Genomic DNA, 20,927 nt, shown 5'->3' with positions numbered 1-20,927 from the left:
TGGTACCCCCTCCTGCACAGTGTGTCCCAGTTATCTCCATGGTACCTGCCTCAGACTCCTTCCCTGCTGTCTCAGCAGGTGAACCAGATTCTGCATCTTCAACTTCTAACACTGAACCTTGCAGCCTGGCTAATTACTTAATCTCTCCTTTACCATCCCTCAGCAAACCTGTGACTGATATCATTTTAGAGGCAAGGAGGCCTAGTACTAGAAAATCTTATGCTGAAAAATAGAAAAGATTCTGTGCCTGGAACCATTCTCAAGGGATGAGCACAGCAGTGACCAATTTACCTCAGATTTTACAATATTTAACTGAGATGCTTCACGAGGGCCTGTCTTTTTCCTCCATTAAAATTCATGCCTCAGCCATTTCAGCTCATTATAACACAGAACCTCCCCTCTTCTCTCATCCATTGCTCAAGCAGTTCCTCAGAGGGGCCAAAAATTTGAGACCAAGAGAGCTCCAACTCCAGCCTGGGACCTTAACTTTATCTTGGAGAAACTCACTCTGCCTCCTTTCGAGCCAGCTGCTACTGCAGACTTAAAATTCCTAGCTCCCTTCAGCCCCCTGCTATAAAACACGCTAAACGCGCGTAAGCGCGATTTAGCGCGGAGTTACCACTGTTGCACACAAGAGCAGCGGCGGTTAAACAAGGTTAAACTATTTGGGCCATCTAAATTCCACTCTTCCAATTTTCCCTTAAAACTACCTTCCTCGAGCTGTACTGCTGATCTAACCAGCATATCCTATAACTGAAAAGTTCATCTCTACTTGATTCCCAAGTAGACTATTCTCTATCTGTAAAGCCTAGCACTTACTCCTACAGTACTTGCACCTTGATAAAGCACTCTTATTATAGATAGTACCCCACCAGCCTAAAACCCACTTCCCCCGTCCTTTGAAAGTCTCTATCTACTACTTCTAGTATGTCGAGGGATCAGTTGCTAGTGTCCTCTCCAGCTCAACTGGTGAACCTGGGAATATTGAGGCAATGTTACAACTGCCTCATGTACACAGACAATCCTCTCCTTCTCCCACAAAACACAAATACATGCGAGAGATGCAACTATACGGCCAAACTGGAGGCTGAGCTCTCTCAACATAGGACTGGCAAGACCAGACAGGAGGAGAAGGTAACCACACACAATACATACCCAGTCACACATGGTACCATCACAACTTCAAATCATACACATACTCACACAAAGACATACTCGGAGGCTCTGATCAAAAATTTACCAAAACAGCAGAGGCCACCAAAGCAGACACCCAAACAACTACCACCTCACGACCCAACACATGCAACACATAGACCACACAGTCAGAGTGTCAAACAGTCACAGCCCTTAAGGCCAAACAAAATGCCAGACACACTTGCCATTGGTGATTCCATAGTCAGACACACTGACGTCCCGCTCACCAGACTGAGTAAAGAGAAGGTCACAGTAAGCTGCCTGTCAGGCGCTAGAATCCGCCACATAACGCAAGCACTCAGGTCTCTCAACAGCAGGTACAAGTAAGACTCAGTCATTGTCCACGCTGGTGTCAACGACCTGAGACGTACCTCCTTGGACTGCATGAAAAGGGACATCGAGGAGCTCTCTGATTATGTAGCCCAGGCAGGTATGACCCTGACCTTGAGCAGTATCCTACCTTCACCTAGAATGATGCCACAATACAGTGATAAGATGATCAGCTTTAATAATTGGCTTAAATTCTGGTGTCATTCAAAGGGGATCCAATGTCTGTCTGCCTGGGATGACATGCTGGACAAGCCACGCTGCTTCGCAAGGGACGGCTTGCACCTGTCACCCCTGGGCTTCCGGATATTGGCAAAGGCTCTTGCCACCCCCATAGTGCCTTTTTAGGCAAGGCTCAAATTCTAAACCTACCACCCTAGAACACCAAAAGGAAAAAACTAAGGGTAATGCTGCTCAATGCCAGAAGTCTCAATCTCAAGATGCACGCACTCGAGGCCCTTCTCAATATGGAGAACATCGATGTCTGTGCTGTGACAGAAACCTGGTTCAAGGCTCCTGAGAGCACCCCAGCACTAACAGGTTTCACCTCATATCATGCGTTCCGCCCCAAAATCCGGACAACACCAAGAAAGGAGGGGTGTCCATATTCATAAAGGACACCCACACCTCAAGGTTGGTGGCAACGCATGATGCATCGGAGACCATCCAGGTGCAATTAACCATAGGCAAGACTGCTCTGCAATTTGTAGCATGTTACAGGCCACCCTCTCAAACTCAGGAACCTCACATGGCCTTCCTGAAAACATTGGAGGGATAAATGTATCTCCAAACACCATCATACTAGGTGACTTTAACTACCCTAATATAGACTGGGAACACTACTCAAGCCCGAACACTCTAACCCAAAGATTCCTGGAGTTCATAAACTCAAATGCCATGGAACAACTAGTCACCATCCCCACAAGAGGAGAAAACATACTTGATCTCATCATCACGAACATGGGATCAAAATGTTCAACACCGAAGTATACCCCTCACTGGTGAGATCAGATCATAAACTAATCTCGCTGGAGGTCCTCATCCCGCCCCACCTGAAACAAAAAGACCACAGTGAAAAACTTCTCAAAAGCCGATTTCACACTTCTAAAAACTAGTGTGGTCTCCTTTAAGGCCCCTGAGCCAGTGGTAAACATTACTCAAACCGCTGAATCACTTACAAATGCCTTCTACCAGCACCTACAGGACTGCATGGATCAGGCAATCCCAAACAAAACTAAGACTCTCTGTACCAAAGGCAAGCGTCCAGTCTGGTGGACCCCAGCCATAAACAAGCTCTACAACAAAAGGAGGAAGCTACTACAAGATAGAGCAAAATCCTTGAAAGGTAAGACACCTTTGATCATTATAAGTAAAAAACTAAGAGCTCTCATAAAATCATCCAAGGCAAATTTTGAGAGAAAAATCGCCAAGGACTCTAAAGAGAATCATAAGGCCTTCTTTAGCTATGTTAGAAACCTAGGAGGAAACTCCCAGATATGCTCAGAATTAGTTCAAAATGATGTGAAAATTACTGAACCTACACACATTGCCAACATACTGGCTGAGAGGTTCAGTGCAAACTTCTCCCCCCCCCCAAAGGAGAGATATCTATTCCAGAGGATTGTAGCCCCCAAACATCTCCAACGCCCAGGTGAGAACTGCCCTCACTAAGGCAAAAAACACAGCATCCATGGGACCGGATGGTGTCCCCGGCTGTGTGCTTCATGAACTCAATGAGGAATTAAACCCACAGTTAGGACAGCTGTTTAATCTTAGCCTCACCTCAGGATACGTACCCAAGGAGTGGCGCACTGCGACTGTGGTCCCACTTCATAAGGGCGGTGCTTCCACAGACCCTGGAAATTACCGCCCCATTAGCTTGACAAGCCTTATCTGCAAAGCCATGGAGAGGATCATAATGGAACTCATAAATAAAGACATAGGGAACTTGCAGACTTTGGATCCAACTCAGTTTGGCTTTGTCAAAGGCAGATCCTGCCTCTTAAACTTGGTTGACTTTTTCGAGACAGTCACCAAGGCCATTGATGAGGGAAAGGCAGTCCATACAGCCTACCTCGACCTGGCAAAGGCCTTGACACAATACCCCACTCAGGTATCATCGAAAAACTCATCAGCTTGAATGTAAACCCATACATCACAAGATGGGTTGCAAACTGGCTAAGTGACAGAACCCACAGGGTCAGAGTTGCTGGAGCCATGTCAGACTCAAAGCCTGTCACAAGTGGTGTCCCACAGGGCTCAGTCCTGGGTCCACTCTTGTTCGGCATCTACTTTTCTGAAGTACAAGCAAACACAGGAGGGTTATGGCTGACAAAGTTTGCAGATGACTGCAAACTGGGCCATAGTCGAAAACACATCTGACACAGATATCCTCCAGAAGGGCCTCACAGAAATGGATAACTGGTGCCAGAGCCATGGCCTGAAGTTAAACGCCAAAAATGCATAGTCATACCCTTTGGGAAAAACAAGGCTACCCCTAGCTACCATATAGGTGGCAATCCACTGAGCACAGAAAAGTCATCAGAGATCTGGGGACCCAGGTTGACAGTAGCCTTCGCTTGACACTCATGTTGCTAAAGTAGTTAGGAAAACCTTCTATATCACCCACCTGATCGTGAAGGGATTCACATCTAGATCAAGGGAGGTTATCGTCCCCTGTACTCATCACTTATTAGACCTATGATTGAGTACAATGCCCGCTCGAATGTATCTGACCAGACACCTGCTGCAGCTTGAAAGGCCCCAAAAGTTCCTCACCAAAAGGATAAAGGGTCTCAAAAATATGTCTTATGCTGCCCGACTGAAAGAACTCCAGCTCTATTCAGTCTCATACCGCTTGCTCAGAGGTGACCTGTGCCTGACATATAAGGCCATGTCAAACCCAGATTTGATGAATATGCTTCACCTCAAAAAATCTAGATCCCTCAGAACCACAAGGGCGGGAGACTTAAACCTTGACACGGTTATAAATAGAACGTGCTGGAGGGACAGATTCATCACCCAGAGACTCCCTATGCTGTGGAACAAAATCCCGGTACATGTGAGGCAGAGCACCTCTCTGGTCATGTTCAAGAGGAATCTTGACCAATGGATGGGAGATTGCAGATATACCCCAGGGATTACTTCAGCGTCACTGCTTGACAGAGGCACAGCAAAATGATAGGCATAGTTTTTATTCAAACTAAAGGGGTGGCGAAAGCCACATAACTATGGGCTAGGCTTATAAATGCCCTTGGGCAGATAGCCTAGTATGAACCTATGAACCTATGAAAATTTCTTTCTTGGAAAACCGCTTTCCTTTTAGCAATCACTTCAGCTAGAAGGGTATCTGAATTACAGGCTCTCATGACAGTGGAGCCTTTCATCATCTTTCATGCGGACAGGGTGTCCCTCAGAACCAATCCATCCTTCATGCCCAAGGTGGTATCCAGTGTGGCTCTTAATCAATCCATTCATTTGCCAACCTTCTTTCCCAATCCACAGAATAAAGGGGAACAGATACCGTATTCCTTAGATGTGCACAGTCAACTTAGATGCTACTTGGACAGGACTAAACCTCAAAGGAAATCTGAACTACTGCTGGTGGCATTTGCTGCAGGGGCAGAGGGGAAGGTTATTTCAAAGCAAACCATTTCTAAATGGATAAACCATTGCATTCATTTCTGCTATAAGCACCATGGAAAATCTATCCCCCAGGGGATCAGACCTCACTCCACCAGGACTGCATCTACCTCTACAGCCTTTCTCAGAGGGGTCCCTACCAAGGGACATCCTAGAAGCTGCTACCTGGAGTTCTGTGCATACTTTCACCAAGCATTATCATTTGCCAATTTTCTCTAAATCCTGAGCTGGCTTTGCCACTGCAGTCTTGCAGGGACTTATAGCTGGCCCTAATGCTATTTAAATTCCTCCTCCCAACCATAGTTTTTGGAATCTATCCAAATGTAATGACTGCAACAGTGAAACATGAAAAACATAGTACAGTTGTGTACACATACCATAAATGTAGATGTTCGAGTGTATTCACTGTTGCAGTCCTGATTACCCTCCCTCCAGCCCCCTAACTTCTTTTGACTATACCTCTACTTTCCTTTACTATGCTTAAAAGCCTTTTTGGTGTATTTGCTTTTTTGTTGGAGGTATATCTTTGTATTTTTATATTTAATTGCTTCTTACTAGGGGGGCACCTAACATCTGGGGCAAGAAATACTGATGTAATGGCGTCGGCTGCATGTTTTATCCCTCTGATGACCTAACGTCATGGAAGAAGGGACAGCAACCGACGCAGGACCCAAGACTTTGTTAATCAGGCCGACTGAGGGCTACCTGCAAGCAGATAACCCAAATGTATTGACTGCAACAGTGAATACACTTGAACATCTACATTTATGGTAAGTGTACATAACTGTACTTTACTGTCAGTAAGTGACCGAAGTACAGAGGGGAAATGTAGATCTCGATAGCTGTTGAGGATGGCTGTGAACTGGTCTGGCTGGTCTGGTAGAAGGAAAAGAGCAAGCTAATGTGCACAACATAGTGCAGCCAAGGTGGAAGCAACAACGTACTTAGTGTTTAAAACAAAAAAAAGCAGCAGCATGCAATTCAGCAAAACATAAAGCCATCTACTACCAGTAGTGACATTTGGCAACTGTATAGACAAGGTAAAGAATCAAGATCAGTGTGGAGAATGTCAAAAGACGTAAAACAAACTAGTTGTGTCTATGCAGTGCAGAATGCCCAGATTACACATTTAAACATCAAAGTCAAATCTGCTTAAAAATGGTCAATCCAGTGGCAATGTGTAGCAAGAAAATGCAGCACAAAGCAGCCCATCAAATTGAAGCAGCAGATCTTGATAGGCAGCACAGTTAAAAAGTTACACTGCAAAGACATAACCAGTCAGAAAAAAATGTAAATTAAGCCTGGAGCAAGCAGAATGGCCCATACATTAGCAGCTTTCCTAGTCTGACCAAAAAAAAAAAATTAGAAAGTGTCCCAGTTTAGTACAACTCTGGCACAGTAAACAGCATTAACATATTAGAATTAGCTGTACTTTAAAAGCACAGAGATGGAACTAGGTGAAGTATGGACCCTTCCCTGATGTCTCTGGGAATGGTAGCAAGGTCAGGTCTGGATAGAACAGGTCAGTCCAGTTGCAGAAGGTTCTACTATGCATCACAGTTAAAGGAGTATGCTACAGCCAGTTAGAAAAGCAGCTGTAAACTAAGTTTTGAGCAAGTAGAATGCCCAGAACCTCAAGCAAATTTCCTACTCTTATTAATATTAATACTCTTATTAATAAAATAAATAAATAAAATAATAAAATAGTAGTATCCCAAATGAGCAGAACTGGGCAGAGGAAACAAGTCAACAGTAAATGCACTTTAAATGACACAGAAAATGCAATTGGATAAAAAAAAAAAAAAAACACTTTTGAGCAGGTAGCAATGTCAAATTTGGCCAGAAGTGGTCAAGCCAGTAACAGTTTGTGGCAAGGAAATGCAGTAAAAAGTAACCTAACCAATTATAAATTTGAATGTATAAATGGTATTCCTGTACCAAAGATCACCCCAGAGATCTGTTTTACCTTTTCAAGTCATAAAGGATCATGGAGAGAATATAAGTATAGTAAAGCATATGGGCTAGGCTTAAAATGGCCAACAAGGGCAGTTAACCTAGTATTAATCTATGAACCTATGAGGATTATAGCCAGTGTTGCAGCATCAGAAAGAGTCCAAAGAAAAACCAATAAGGCAAAGGCTTACTACCTGAAGAAGTGATAAATTGCTTTATTGGGAAATCGCCTATGATGATGTAAAGAAGTTGATACCATTAAATGAAGCGGTTGGAAACAGCTGATAAAAGCTTCCCTAAGTATAAAGGGCATTTTTTGACATATCCTGATGATGTAGTGGCTCACTTAGCAAAGTTAATTATTCAGCCTTTGAGATCATCGTGTATCAATACTAGGAGCTCCAGTGTCAAAACTGAAGATTTATTTGGCTACACCCAGTAATTTTACTTTGCTTAAATATCCGTTTCCATCATCTTCAAATATCTGTCGTAATTTCCCCATTATGGCTAGGCTGGGTCAGATGACATCTTCCCTAAATGTATCCATAAATATGTGATACCGTCATTGTTTTGCCCTGCAGCATATTATTAACATTTTATTGACTACTGGTATGTTCCAAATCTGTGGAAAACAGTGATGCCATTTTACTGTCAAAACATGGAACTATTCACAGGATAAAATCTTTCAGGCAAATATCTGTGCTGCCATATTTGTCAGCATAGTAGAGAGAGAGTGACAGTCAAAGAAATAAAAATAAAAAAGATTTCAGCTTATATGATGCTTTGAACAGCAATAGTAATTTTGGAAAGGTGAATTTACTGGCATCTCTCAGTGTTTCCTTTACAAAGTTATTGTGGACCAGTTATCATATTCTTCATTCCAGGTACTGAAAAAGCAGTACCACAGGACTAATGCTCGTCAGTATACACACACGGCCTGGTCAGTGTATACTGCATATCCTTTGAAGATGATAGTCAATGGGAGTCCAGCAAAGTTAACAACAGTATTGAATCCAGGCTTTTTGCTACTGTGACAGATTTATAATGATCTGGAAACCTTGGGCTTAAAGTTCAGCTTGGATGAAACAAAAGGATGAAGCAAAAACTTGCATTTGTAAACAGGTTGCCTACTTAATCCCAACAGAGTGCAAGCAGAGAGCCTACAAATACCTGGGATTAAAGCTAGATGTTTCTCTGATTTATTCTTTACATGTCATTAAATTCATTGCAAAAGCCCAGACATTTATGGTATCTTGCGTTACAGTCTCTGCTCTGTTTGCAAGAGAATCTAGGGAGACTTTGGTCAAATAATTGCTCTTTCCCACTTTCATTACACCCTGCACATCATTGCTGGAGCTTCAAATAAGTGAACCTTCAAACTACAGACATTTCAAAACAGATTGTCAGATAATTTCTGGAGCCTCATATAAGGAGCACAACTTTATGACAGTGGTAGATGCTGACTGAGTCAAGTCTAATGCTATGCTATGCTTGTGTGGACTAATTCATAAAATAGTGCAGCACTGAGTCATTGCATATCATTATAACAGAATATGAGACTGACCATCTAGATTCACTAGCAGTGCTGTGTTTGACCCTGACTTACTGTAGCACTCACCACAATCTACCCCCAGTTTATTTGTAGTCCTTGGATCACTCACTTGGAGGGCACTCCATTTTGAAATCAAAATGGCTGCTACATTATGAAAGTTTGCTAAGGCTATAAACATATTCCTGAAAGGTAAACCAGACTATGTTTGAGGTATCTTTACCATAATTTTGAATGCTTGATCAGTAGCTCAGACAGAAATAATATGCCATCTAAGTAAGATAGTCATGCTGATGTAAATCTCCTGCTCTGTCTCTAGTTGTTTTAGCTGTTTCAAGTACCGGTAATATGAGAAATTATCCAAACATTGTGTCTATATAGTACACTGTTGCAGTAATAACACTTTGGACTTCTGCTGTAGAAGGACTATAATGTCTGGCCTAAATTCCATAGTTTTGCTCCTTCAACCCTATAGGCCAGGGGAACACTCTCACACTTGACTGTCAGGACATCTGTAGTATAAGAATGACTTCTATCTGCCCACATCTTCAGTTCTTTCTTGACATAGTTCATGAGAAGTTCAGTGCAAGTTATTGTAACCTCATCAGTTTGGTCTGGTTTTCAAAATATGGTTATATAACCCATTTGGAAAAAAATCTTGTTTTTATTTCTTGCATGATAACAATTTTAGTAGATTTTGAGCATCAAGGACTGTAGAAATCAGACTGTAAATTCAATAATTATATTATGTGTAAGAAGCAGATACAATAAAGACATTAATAATCACTGTCTTTTGTTGGGGATAAGCATGATGATACCTCCTGTACCCATCAAGAGTGTCTCATTGCATGCGTCTGTACCATGATTATTTAATCTTTGATACCTACATTCACCAAGCACTGGCTCAACCACAACTCCATAAGTCAGGTTTTTTTAGCATATATACACTTTGAACCTTTGTCCTTCAGCTGTCCTCTAGCATTTTCCTTCACATGGAGTACTGCTTATAATTCCTCCAAGTTACAGGACATAGCAAGGAGAGGCTATGATGCCAGATACAGCAAATTTCTTTTGCTGTAACAGTTGCCTTATGAATGGATCTTTCTTAATGGGTTATATAGATCCTCCTGCTAAATGGGTTATATAGATCCTCCTGCTAAATGGGTTATATATCCTCCTGTTTTTCCTTGTGTATGGCCTCATTTCTTAGAGTTCACTGTCAGTAAAGCAAGTATATACTTTTATATTTTTGCTAGCAGTGAAGGTATCTAATAGTCGTTAATGTTTGAGTGCAAGGACTGTTATTTAGTGACTGAGAGCAAATGGGTGGGTTCAGAGTCTTAAGTGCATTCATTTAATAGGCACATGGAATCAGGTGAGCACTAAGCACCTGAACCCCAAGCATGGGATCAGCTGGGAGTAATGCATGATTGTGATCAGTGGAAGGGCTGAAGTTAGGCATAGGAGTCACCAAGGAGGGTCCCATTGTACATCAGCTGAGTGGCAGGAATACTTTGTATATTTCTGGCAGAGGTATTTGTTCATGTTAAAAGTTCTTTGAAAAAAAAAAACTCTTAAAAGAAATGTTCTTTGTATTTATGTACTGTACAGCTGTAGCACTTATTTTGAGTCTGGGGGTATAGGCATGTTGCTGCTAATATTGCCTTGATACCAAGTTTTCCATTTTGCTGAAGTTTGCATGTAAGGCTGTAGTCATATCATGAGGACACTGTGTGTAATGCACCCTCACTTCAACACTCTTGATTATTACAAGTGCTATAAGTTTTTCCTCACTTTGACTGAAGGTCTTTGTCTGCATCTTAGCTCTAACTATCCAGCTCCTTTAATCTTTTACAGTATTATAACATAACATTATGAATAATTACACACAGACATTATTCACGTAGAGGATAATTTTAATCTGACTCTATAGTTTATGTGAAATGTATTTTCCCAGTATTTACATACTCTATGAGCATTGGTCAATTGAAGTAGTCAACAAGGTTTGAGAATAAACATAGGTTCACATGAAGGTGGGGCATTGTTTCAGTTACTAGCACTACCCTTTTGTCTGTATTGACCAGAAGTATAACTGCATTTGGATAGTCCTAGTTGGGTGACAGTGCTGGGTGGATTGCATCCGCACTGATGCCATTCCTGTTGTTTTTCTGTGGAGAGTCACTGGTGGAAAACAACCCAATGTTTCTGATATGAAGTCTGCCTGCCAACTAATGTTCAACTAGGTAGAGGTTAGAAGTACTGATGTCAAAAAGAAAGGACCTGTTTCCCTCAAGATGAAAATGGAATTTGTCATTTTTGTAGTATGAAACATGCATATAGAAATGTACTAGATACAACACTGCATAAAATGCAGGAACACTGCCTTTGTTAAATAACTTATTCCACCAACAGGCTTTCCTGTGATGGTTCATGCCCTGTTTTTATCCCACCTGGAGTTCTGAAATGCCCTGTGTATACAACTACTCAACTAGTTCAAAATGTTGTGGCACAGCAACTTAAAGCTGCATGACAGTACCAGTATATTATACAATTTCTGCATGAGCTACACTGGCTGCATTTTGGACAGCAGATCACTTCTAACTTTCTGACCATTATTTTTCTAGTCCTGCATGACTTTGGGCTTCCCTGTCCATGAGATCTCTCTGCCTTGTTTTGGCTGCCCTGCTGCATGCTGTCATTCACCCGGGGGATGCTGACAGTTCCTTAGGTGTGTCTGGGGTCGTCTGGCACCTGTGCCTTTTTGCTTTTCAAGGTTTTTGTCACTGGAATATACTTTTTATAATATATAATATTTCCTCACACAAATCAGTTTTAAGTGCCTATTAATGTGTTACCTCTTTTGACCTCACTTTTAACTAGGTGCTCTTTATCTATTGATTTTAGTCTCTGCTTTTTGGTATGAATATGTACTCTTTGTTATTACTTGTATTTTTATCATTTTAATGCACTATTTTATTCTACATTGTTGTGTTCTTGTTTGTATTTGTTTTATTCTGTTTATAAATGTTTGCAAAGTGCTTAGTTTGAAGCACTTAAACTCGAAAGTGCTTGTATGGGCAATGTGCACAAATAACAGTGTATGCTGCAGTTAGTTACTTGTCCCATCACCATAATTCCCCTGTCTTTAGTGTACTGTGATTGCTTAGCAAAGCATATCTTTTCAGCCTGTTTTCTGTATTATGGGTTTAGCACGTAAATGGATATAATTTGGTTATAGGTTAAGCTGTAGTATGCAAGATGATGATTGGAGTAAAGCCTGACATAATATAGTCTTGGTGTCGAAGAATTCTGGTCTTTTAAGATTACCTAAATGTTGATCTTATATCTGAAGATGAATTTGTTGATACTGTTAAGAGGTGTTGCTTGCAGTTTCCTTCTGTATGTCTGCTTGATGTGAGATTTGGTAAAACAGATATACACTTACAAAAAGATGTACAGATAAATGCAGACCAGTACTGTAGACTAATACTTTACTTTAGTTAAGCGGTTAAACATATTGATGATAGTTAAATATACATGGATATTCTAAAAATTGTCCACTTTTATTTTAGGTATCCTTGAATGGCTTTTGGGCAAGAGAGATGGTATGTGGATGGGATTTCTTACCCGGCAAGTCCTGGAAAATGCTACAAGGTAAACTTAAATCTGCTTCTCCCTTGAGTCTCATAAATCAGGTTACATTTGGAGGAACATTAAATGTTTAATCCAGGGCAGTGTAAGTAGGGTTGCTGGGAGCTGTTCATAGATTCGTAGGCTGTTACTAGGCTAATGAACATCAGGGCCCATATCCTAGCCATGTACCCCAAACCATTTGGGTCCTGAGTATCATGGGTGTCTATGAGGGGAGGGGCATGTTACTGGGAATGTAGCTAAGGATTTGTAGGCGGGGGGTGTTAGTTAGGATGATAATTTTCTTATTGATGGCCTATGTCCATAAGGGGGACATGGGGACCAGACTGGGAGGTAAATTTTCAATTTCCCTTTCAGTTGTCAAGGTTTCATTTGAATAGGGTCAGGACTGAACTCTGTTTTAAATAGATGGGGAGCCTTTTTCTATAGTGCAGGGAACCTTTGGAATACATATCTGTCTCTCCAGTATGTTCTTGTTTGTAACCACAGGAAATGCTGTAAACAATACAAATGCAAATACTCCACAGCAGGTGCATTAAGGAAAGCCAGTAAAGGTCCATACACCTGTAGGCAAAGACAAGGCCAAGCCAAACCAATATGGTATAAAGTTTAATACAAAATATCCACACCAAATAAGCACTTTCATTTCACCCACGGAGACGTCATCAGAATGGTGTATTGTCACAAACAAACTGTTAAAATAATCAAAACCTGAATGTCAGTGGTTGTAAGTTAATTATACAATGTTTGAAAATTGAACGAAACGTCACAGAAACTTGTGTACTATTGTTTAACATGTATACACATATGCGCAACACAATTTGGTAAAAATATTTACAAATGTTTAAAAAAAATATGTACACAGATATTATTTACAAAAATGTTTAGAATCTCCAATACATGACAACAAATATGTTATAAAATGTTTGCTTTCTGTTTCAAGACAGGAACTATAGAAAGGTGGTCATTTAAACCAGGGTTTACACAGGCATCAAAAAACATTTGCCATACCATCTCTTGATATTCCAATCTGGTTTCCCACTCACCACCCCTTTCTGGAATATGAACTTGCTGTATCACCCAGAATTTAAATTTGGCTGAAGGACAAACTAAATGATGTCTGTATAGGGCATTGGTGTCTTTGCCCCTATTTAGTTCATATAAGTGCTCATATATTCTCTGTTTAAGACATCTCTCAGTCTTGCCTATGTAGAATGCATAACAGATGGTACAATATGCCATGTATACTATTCTTTTAGAGGCACAATTGTAGTGTCCATCAGTAGGAATAAACTTATCCATGCTTAGTAAAAATAACTCAGTGTTACTGACCACCATCCAACACAGTGCACAACTGTCACATCTGAAAGTACCCTTATTTTTGTGTGGTGTAACGTTATTAACTTGAGATGCATTACCAAACAAGTTCTTAAGGTTGGCACGTCTCTTATAACTAACCTTAAAGGAATATTGAAAAACTGAGAGAGTGTTGGGCATCATGGCAAACATATTCCAGAACTTAAGAATAATTTCTTAGATTAACAAAGAATCTTTATACCCCAGCACACAGTATATATCCTTGGTTTCAGTGGTTCCTTTGCCTAAACTGTAAACATCTTGTGTTACTCCTATTTCCAGGGTCTTCTGAGTGTCAGCTGACATAGCAGTAATGTTATTAATGGCTATAGGCTTCCCCCTAATCAAGGGGTAATATTTAAATCCCATACCATCTATGATTTTCTTCTTGATGTTATCAAGAAGTTGTTTGGGGTAATCTTGAGCCAAAAATAAGCTCTCAAACTCTAATTCCCTACTCAGAACGTGTTCGTTGGAAGTCATCCGGGCTGCCCTCACCATTTGACCCTTCACAATATTCTTTTTTGGGGAGAGGGGGTGGTTAATTTTAAAGTGTATGTACAAATTTGAAAAATATTCATTTCTGTGTATTTGAGACACATATTCACTTTTGTCTGTATCGTTAGAAATAAGTACATCTAGGTATGTAATGGATTCAGTGTCAACTGAACTGGTAAAGAACACGAAACTGGTAGTGGAGTGTAGAAATTGCATAAAAACTGTTGTTGACTCAGGTGTACCATCCCACAACACAAAAATGTCGTCCAAATAACGGTGGAGTAATGGGCATGAATATTTTTGAAAATAAATCACTGGTAAACACAAAATGTGTCTCCCAATAAAAGCGAACCAAGTTAGCAAAAATTGGGGTGCATACTGCGCCCATTGCTACCCTCTCCAATATTCTATAATATTCAGCATGAAAATAGATAAAATTGTTGTCCAAAATAAGTTCCATGTTTTCCAAAATCAGCCTAAAGTCATTGGCATTCAAAAAATCCAACTCCATCAAAACTGCTTCAAACCAGGTTAAACCTGTTTGGTGGGGTATAACTGAGAAAAGATCTTTAACATCTATGGTCATGAAAGTAGAGTTGGCATCAAAGGGAACCTGTCCTAACTTAGGCAGGAAATCTATTAAGATGTGTTGGTGTAATCCATAAAATGGCTTTAACAAGAGTCAATGAACATGGCTAAGGGTTGTGTTTTTGAGCCATGTGATGCTACAATAGGCCTCAGTGGGTGGGGGGGTTCTGCAAGTTCTTGTGGACCTTGGGGATTCCAAAGATGTCCTCCTATTCCTATGTTGCAGTATTCTAACTGTGGGATTTCCTGCCCTCAGGCGACTTGTACGTCAGATTCTATACAAAAGCTTCAGCTTGGCTGCTGTAGTGTGCGTGGGATGTCACATGTAAGGTCGTAAACTAAGGGGCCTTAAATGTGACATCTGCATGCACAATCCCCAGAACTTTTCAGCCATAGATGACATTCACATCGTACAATTGCTTCTTCACAGACGTCGCATCTTAAACATAAGTAGCCCGTTGGGTTTCAATCTTTCTTATTTTTGACTATTGTTATAGCTAACGCTTGGTTGTTGTAGCCTTTAGCTGATGTCAGGAAAAAAAGGAAAGTGCCAGTGCAGGCGCCAGATACCCCACAAGGACGCCCATGACAGGTGTTTTTTGCCTAGGCCAGGAACACGATCACTCCTGCGCTATTTGTCAATCGTTTGTGCCTAAGATATTGCGCAGCCATCTAGCTGCTCTGCTCCACCACAGCAACCCAAGCACCCCTTTCAGGACAGAGGATGGCCTCAGTAATGCATGACTGCCTTGCTCATCTCCCCCTCTCAGCCCGGTTTTCCCACCGTCTCCCCCTGTGGCAATCCATCACTTCAGATCAGTGGGTCTTAAACATTATCCAAAAAGGGTACTTCCTATCCTGGAAAGAGAAGCCACCCAGAAGAGGCATCCCTTCCCTCCCCAAAAACCAGGCCCATTTCATGCCACAAGTTCTGGCAGATCTTCTATAGCTAGACACCATAGAGCCCGTTCCTCCAGGACAAGAAAGAAAAGGGTTTTACTCCCATCTCCTCCTGGTCCCCAAAAAAGATGGCCCCTGGAGACCCATCTTATATCTGTCCTTTCTAAACCTACATCTTCAGGTACCCTCCTTCAAAATGCTCTCTCTCCCCACCTTGCTGCCTCTCATTCCAGCCAAGGCCTTCATGGTCACCCTAGACCTAAAGGAAGCCTACCTGCACATACCCATCAGGGGTTCCCAAAGACAATTCCTGCATTTCTCTGGCCCTTCCTCTCATTTCCAATTTACTGCCTTGCCCTTTGGTTTATCCACGGCCCCCATGGTCTTTACACAGTGCCTCACCCCAGCCAGAACTCAAGGGATACAAATTTGCCCTTATCTGGATGACATCTTGATTCTGGCAGACTCCAGGGAAGCTCTACTAAAGCATCTACTCCCTTCTGCAGTACCTAGGATTCACCATCAACCTCCCCAAATCCTCTCTGATCCCAAGCCAGGACAAGATCTTCCTCGGCTGCAGAATCAGAACAGACACAATGGAGGCCTTTCTACCTCAGGACAAGGTTCTGTCTTTAACTTCCCACTTCCAGGAAGCTCTACTATCCCAAAACGTGACAGCAAGGCATTTTGTTCGCCTTCTGGGTTTGATGGTAGCAACCATCCCCATGATACCTCTGGCAAGAATTCACATGCACAAGCTGCAATGGTTCCTAAAGAACACCTGGTCCCCAGCACCTACATCCCCTAGAGCAGGCCATCCCCCCTCCTTCCCCGCCTGAAAACAGAAATCTACTGGTGGATCCAGCAAGTGAAATTGAACCCAGGGCTCCCACTACAGCCCCCCCCACCCCAAACCAAATTATGCATACAGATGCCTCAGATGCAGGTTGGGGAGCAACTCTGGCCCCTTACAAGATTCAGGAAAAGTGGAATCCCTCTCTTCAGGCCAAGCACATCAATATCAGGGAAATAACCTCAGTTTTCTTAGCTCTACAGACCTTCACCCCCCCACCCTTTCTGGTTCCAGGGGTGCTCGAGATTGTCACTGACAACACCACGGTGATGGTGGTACCTCAACAAGCAGGGAGGAACAAAGGTCTATCAGCTGTGCAGTCTATCCCTGCTGATATGGGACTTAGCCTCCCGGCTCAACTTAGTCCTGGAGGCAGTCTACAACCCCTCCCAGGGCAATCACCAAGCAGATCTTTTGAGCAGGGCCGCCTCGCTCAAGATGAATGGATGCTGAACAGGGAGGTCTTATTAGACATAGTCCACCAGTGGGGTGCTCCACAAATAAACCTGTTTGCCTCCCCCCAGAGCAGGCAAATGCAGAGCTTCTGCTCAAAAACCCACTCCCCTGTAGCATGGATAGTGGACACTTTCAGCATATCTTGGGAGGGGAGGTTTCTTTATGCCTTCCCCCCATTCCCACTGATTCAGAAAGTCCTCCTGAAAATCCAGAAGGACAAACCAAAAATCTTGTTAGTGACTCCCTACTAACCAAGGCAGCACTGGTTCCCCCTACTTCACAAACTAGCAAAGGGCAATCACTTCAAGTTACCCTACAAGGTGGACCTACTCTCACAAGACAAAGGAACTCTCCTACACCCACAAGTACAGATGTTGTCTCTGACTCTCTGGGTGATAAACTTTTGATTCCTTTTAGGCACCACTAGAGGGCTTGCTTTCAGTCCTGAGGGAGGCAAGGAAACCTACCACCAGAAAGTCTTACCTGGCTAAATGGGAAAGATTTGCAAAATGGTGTCTGCAAAAGGGAAGGGACCCCAGCTCTGCCCGAGGTTCCCCTGGTTCTAAACTACTTGTGTTAACTGATAAAAAATTACCTTTCTTATTCTTCTGTAAAATTTCATCTCTCGGCCATATCAGCCTACTTGCCCCTGGAACCCCCTTGCTGGCCAGGCTCGACGTAAAGCTCTTCCTTAAAGGGGTTTTGCACATGAGACCACCCAGGAAACCTATCCCTCCACCTTGGGACCTTAACTATATCTTAGAGAAATTGAGTTCATATTAAAAACATGAATGTTTACTTACCCGAACACCTAAATGCTGACACATATTCTGCGAACCGCAAATACACCGAACACCCTAAACCGCGAAATTCAAAAACTCGAAATGTCATAGTTGTCCCATCCCACCGCCCGCTACATACTACCTACACAAACTAAATAAACCACATACATACACTAATCGAAACCCTACTTCTAACCCTAAACTAAATCTAGCATATACCACCATGTATGCACTTAACCCGCACCCTAACCCTAAGGTCCGTAACTATCACACACTTACCTTAAAAAGCTATACCCAAACAAACTAAATAATTCCCACACATGCACTTAATAAAACCGTACTTCTAAACCTACACTAAATCTAACGTACATTACCATCTATGCACTTATCTTAAACCGCACCCTATCCCTAAAGTCCGTAACTATCACACTCTTACCTTATGGAGCTATACTGCAGAAGGGCCAACAATGACGATTCCATGTTTCGAATTTCGTGGTTCAGGATGATCGATGTTTTCGCGGTTCGATGAAGACGTGTCGACGTTTAGGTGTTTGAGTAAGTAAACATTCGTGTTTTTAATATGAACCCAAAAATGAACCCAACAATCCCTTTGGACCAGCCAGCCTTTCTTTCTTGCAGATGTATACAGGGAAGACTGTTCTTCTGGTGGCTATCACTTCAGCCAGAAGAGTGTCAGAACTGCAAGCTCTAATGGCCTGTGCTCCCTACACAGTCTTCCACAAAGACAGGGTGTCCTTGTGAACCAACCCCTCCTTTATGCCTAAAGTGCTCAGTGATCTCTCTCTTAACCAATCCATTCATCTGCCCACCCTTTTTCCCTCACCCACTAATGAAGGGGAGAGGATACCTCACTCCCTGGATGTGCACAAACAACTTAGATTCTACCTGGACAAGACCAAGTCCATCAGAAAGACTAACCAGCTCTTTGTCTCCTTCCACCCCAGAGCCCTGGGCAAGGTAGTCTCCAAGCAAACCATTGCATGGTGGATCAGGAAAGCTATTTGCTTCTGCTACTCTCACCACAAATAGGAACCCCCAGTGGAAATCAAGGCCCATTCCACTAGAGCTGTGGCCACCTCAAGGGCCTTCATGAAAGGCCTAGACACAGCATCCATTTTGGAAGCAGGGCCACTATCCACACCTTCACCAAGCATTACAAATTTGACCAAGTTTCCAGAGCTAGAACAGGATTTGCCAGGGCAAGCCTGCAGGTTCTTGTAGAACACTCTGCATCTACCACCACCCTCTCATCCTCTTAAGATGTAGTACGCATCTACACCTAGAATACTGCAAAATAGGAATAGAAGGACATAGAATAATTGTGTAAAATCGTACCATAACCATAGATGTCCTTCTCTTCCATGTTGCAGTATTCCTTCCCACCCACCAGTTCCCCATAGTCTTACACATTCCTGTATATTACATACATTTCAGTAGGTCTCCAAGTTACACACCTGTCAACAACTGACACTTCTCCTGCTGGACCTTATTCTCTGCCTGCTGGCCTTCAGGTTCTGAGGATTGTGCATGCAGACGTCACATTTAAGGCCCCTTGGTTTATGGCCCTACGTGTAATGTCCCATGCACACTACAGCAGCCAAGCTGAAGCTTTTGTATAGAAGCCGACGTACGAGTCGCCTGAGGGCAGGAAATCCCACACCTAGAATACTGCAACATGGAACAGAAGGACATCTATGGTTATGGTAAGATTTTACACAGCTATTCTATTCCTGGGATAACTGGTCTTTTTACTAATAGGAAATTGTACAATCTTGTATCAGTCATACCTTGCAAGAGATTGTCTTCCAAAATAATGTCCATCTTTTTGTATGCTATTTCATTCTCATTCCTAGAGACTTGACAAATATCTACCTTCTTCGGTTAAGATATCTAACATTTTCCCCATGTAGCTCCAATGCATCATTAACACCGCACCCACCCCCTTTGTCTGGCTTCATAATCCTTGGCTCCATGTTGTGACTTAACATATATAAAAATCCCCTTCTTCCTGGCTTAAGTTGTCGCATGACCATCTTTTGGATTTGAAAAAAAAGTTTCAACTCATTCTCAAGTAAAACATCGAAATTGGGCAACACTGGGTGCAGGGGTGGGTTAAACGTACTCTTCCTGGAAACCACAGTCTTAGTATCCAGGGTCTGAAAGGGAGGTGAAATATCATGGCCTTTTGTAAATTTCTTTCAAATTTAAATTCCTAATGACTAGCTTGGTGTCAAGTAAAGTCTCAGTCAATTTCCCCTTTCTATCAGGGGCAAAGGTAAAGCCCTTTTGAAATGACTTGAATTGAGACTCTTCCAAAGCTAAACCAGCATAATTAAAAACATGAAAGTTGTTAAATGAGTACACATAGCCATTGCTATTCGTAATGGTGTTACAACCTGAACTAACAGTAATACTAGTATGACCTAATTCCATTTCTTCTTGTTCCCCTTCCCTTTGTGTTTCCAGTGTGGCCGCCAATTGAATGTTGCCTGTGCATAGGAAGGATGTGTGTCTAAATTCTGAATTCTGGGGGATCTCCTCAAAGGAGGTCTCTCTAAAGGGATACCTGGCTTTCCCTCAGTACCTTCAACAAACCCCCCCCATCATCCCTCATAGTGCCTTTCACAGTATTTAACTCACTTGAATTAAGTGTTCTTTTTAGGTAAGAACATAGTATATGCTCTGTTTTTAAGATATTCTTTCTCATCTCTTAATAGTTTGGATTCCTTCTTTTTCTTATTTTTAACCACAATTTTTTCCACCTCACAAAAAGTATTTACATATTTGCTCTTATATTCAGTCACAGTTGTTGTTCCTTTGGCTTTTCCCGGTTAGGGGTCGCCACAGCAGAACTCCAGTCCGCTAATGACTGGCAGTAGATTTTCATGGTGCCGAGGTGCCAGCTCGACACCCAACCTTCAACGAAGGCACGCCCATTCACGCATGTCTTTTGAACGCCACTCTACCCCGGGGAGGACATGCAGACTCCACACAGAAGGCGCTCCAGCCGAGAATCGAAAGGGAGAACCTCTTGCTGTGAAGAGACAATGCTACCGCTGCCACCGCGGCTTCTTATATACAGTAAAAAGTAAATTTCTTTGAATCTGTGCATTTAAATCTAATATTTTATGGTGTAAAATTTCTAAACATTTCTCAT

At 42.2% G+C, this 20,927-nt stretch overlaps 1 protein-coding gene across 3 annotated transcripts in view; it reads left to right on the top strand.

The window, feature by feature from the left end:
• The window catches only part of ASAH1 (N-acylsphingosine amidohydrolase 1), a 977,824-nt gene that overhangs the window by 793,241 nt on the left and 163,656 nt on the right, over positions 1-20,927 (top strand). For all 3 annotated transcript variants that reach the window (XM_044062468.1, XM_044062470.1, XM_044062469.1), the window contains one exon: positions 12,238-12,319. In XM_044062468.1, coding sequence (XP_043918403.1) covers positions 12,238-12,319 — 82 coding nt within the window. The remainder of the gene's footprint in view (positions 1-12,237; positions 12,320-20,927) is intronic.

The sequence above is a fragment of the Protopterus annectens genome, chromosome 2.part1 (genome assembly GCF_019279795.1).
Source record: "Protopterus annectens isolate FY-2018-M chromosome 2.part1, PAN1.0, whole genome shotgun sequence".
NCBI lineage: Eukaryota > Metazoa > Chordata > Ceratodontiformes > Protopteridae > Protopterus > Protopterus annectens.
This window is presented reverse-complemented; position numbering and strand designations above follow the sequence as displayed.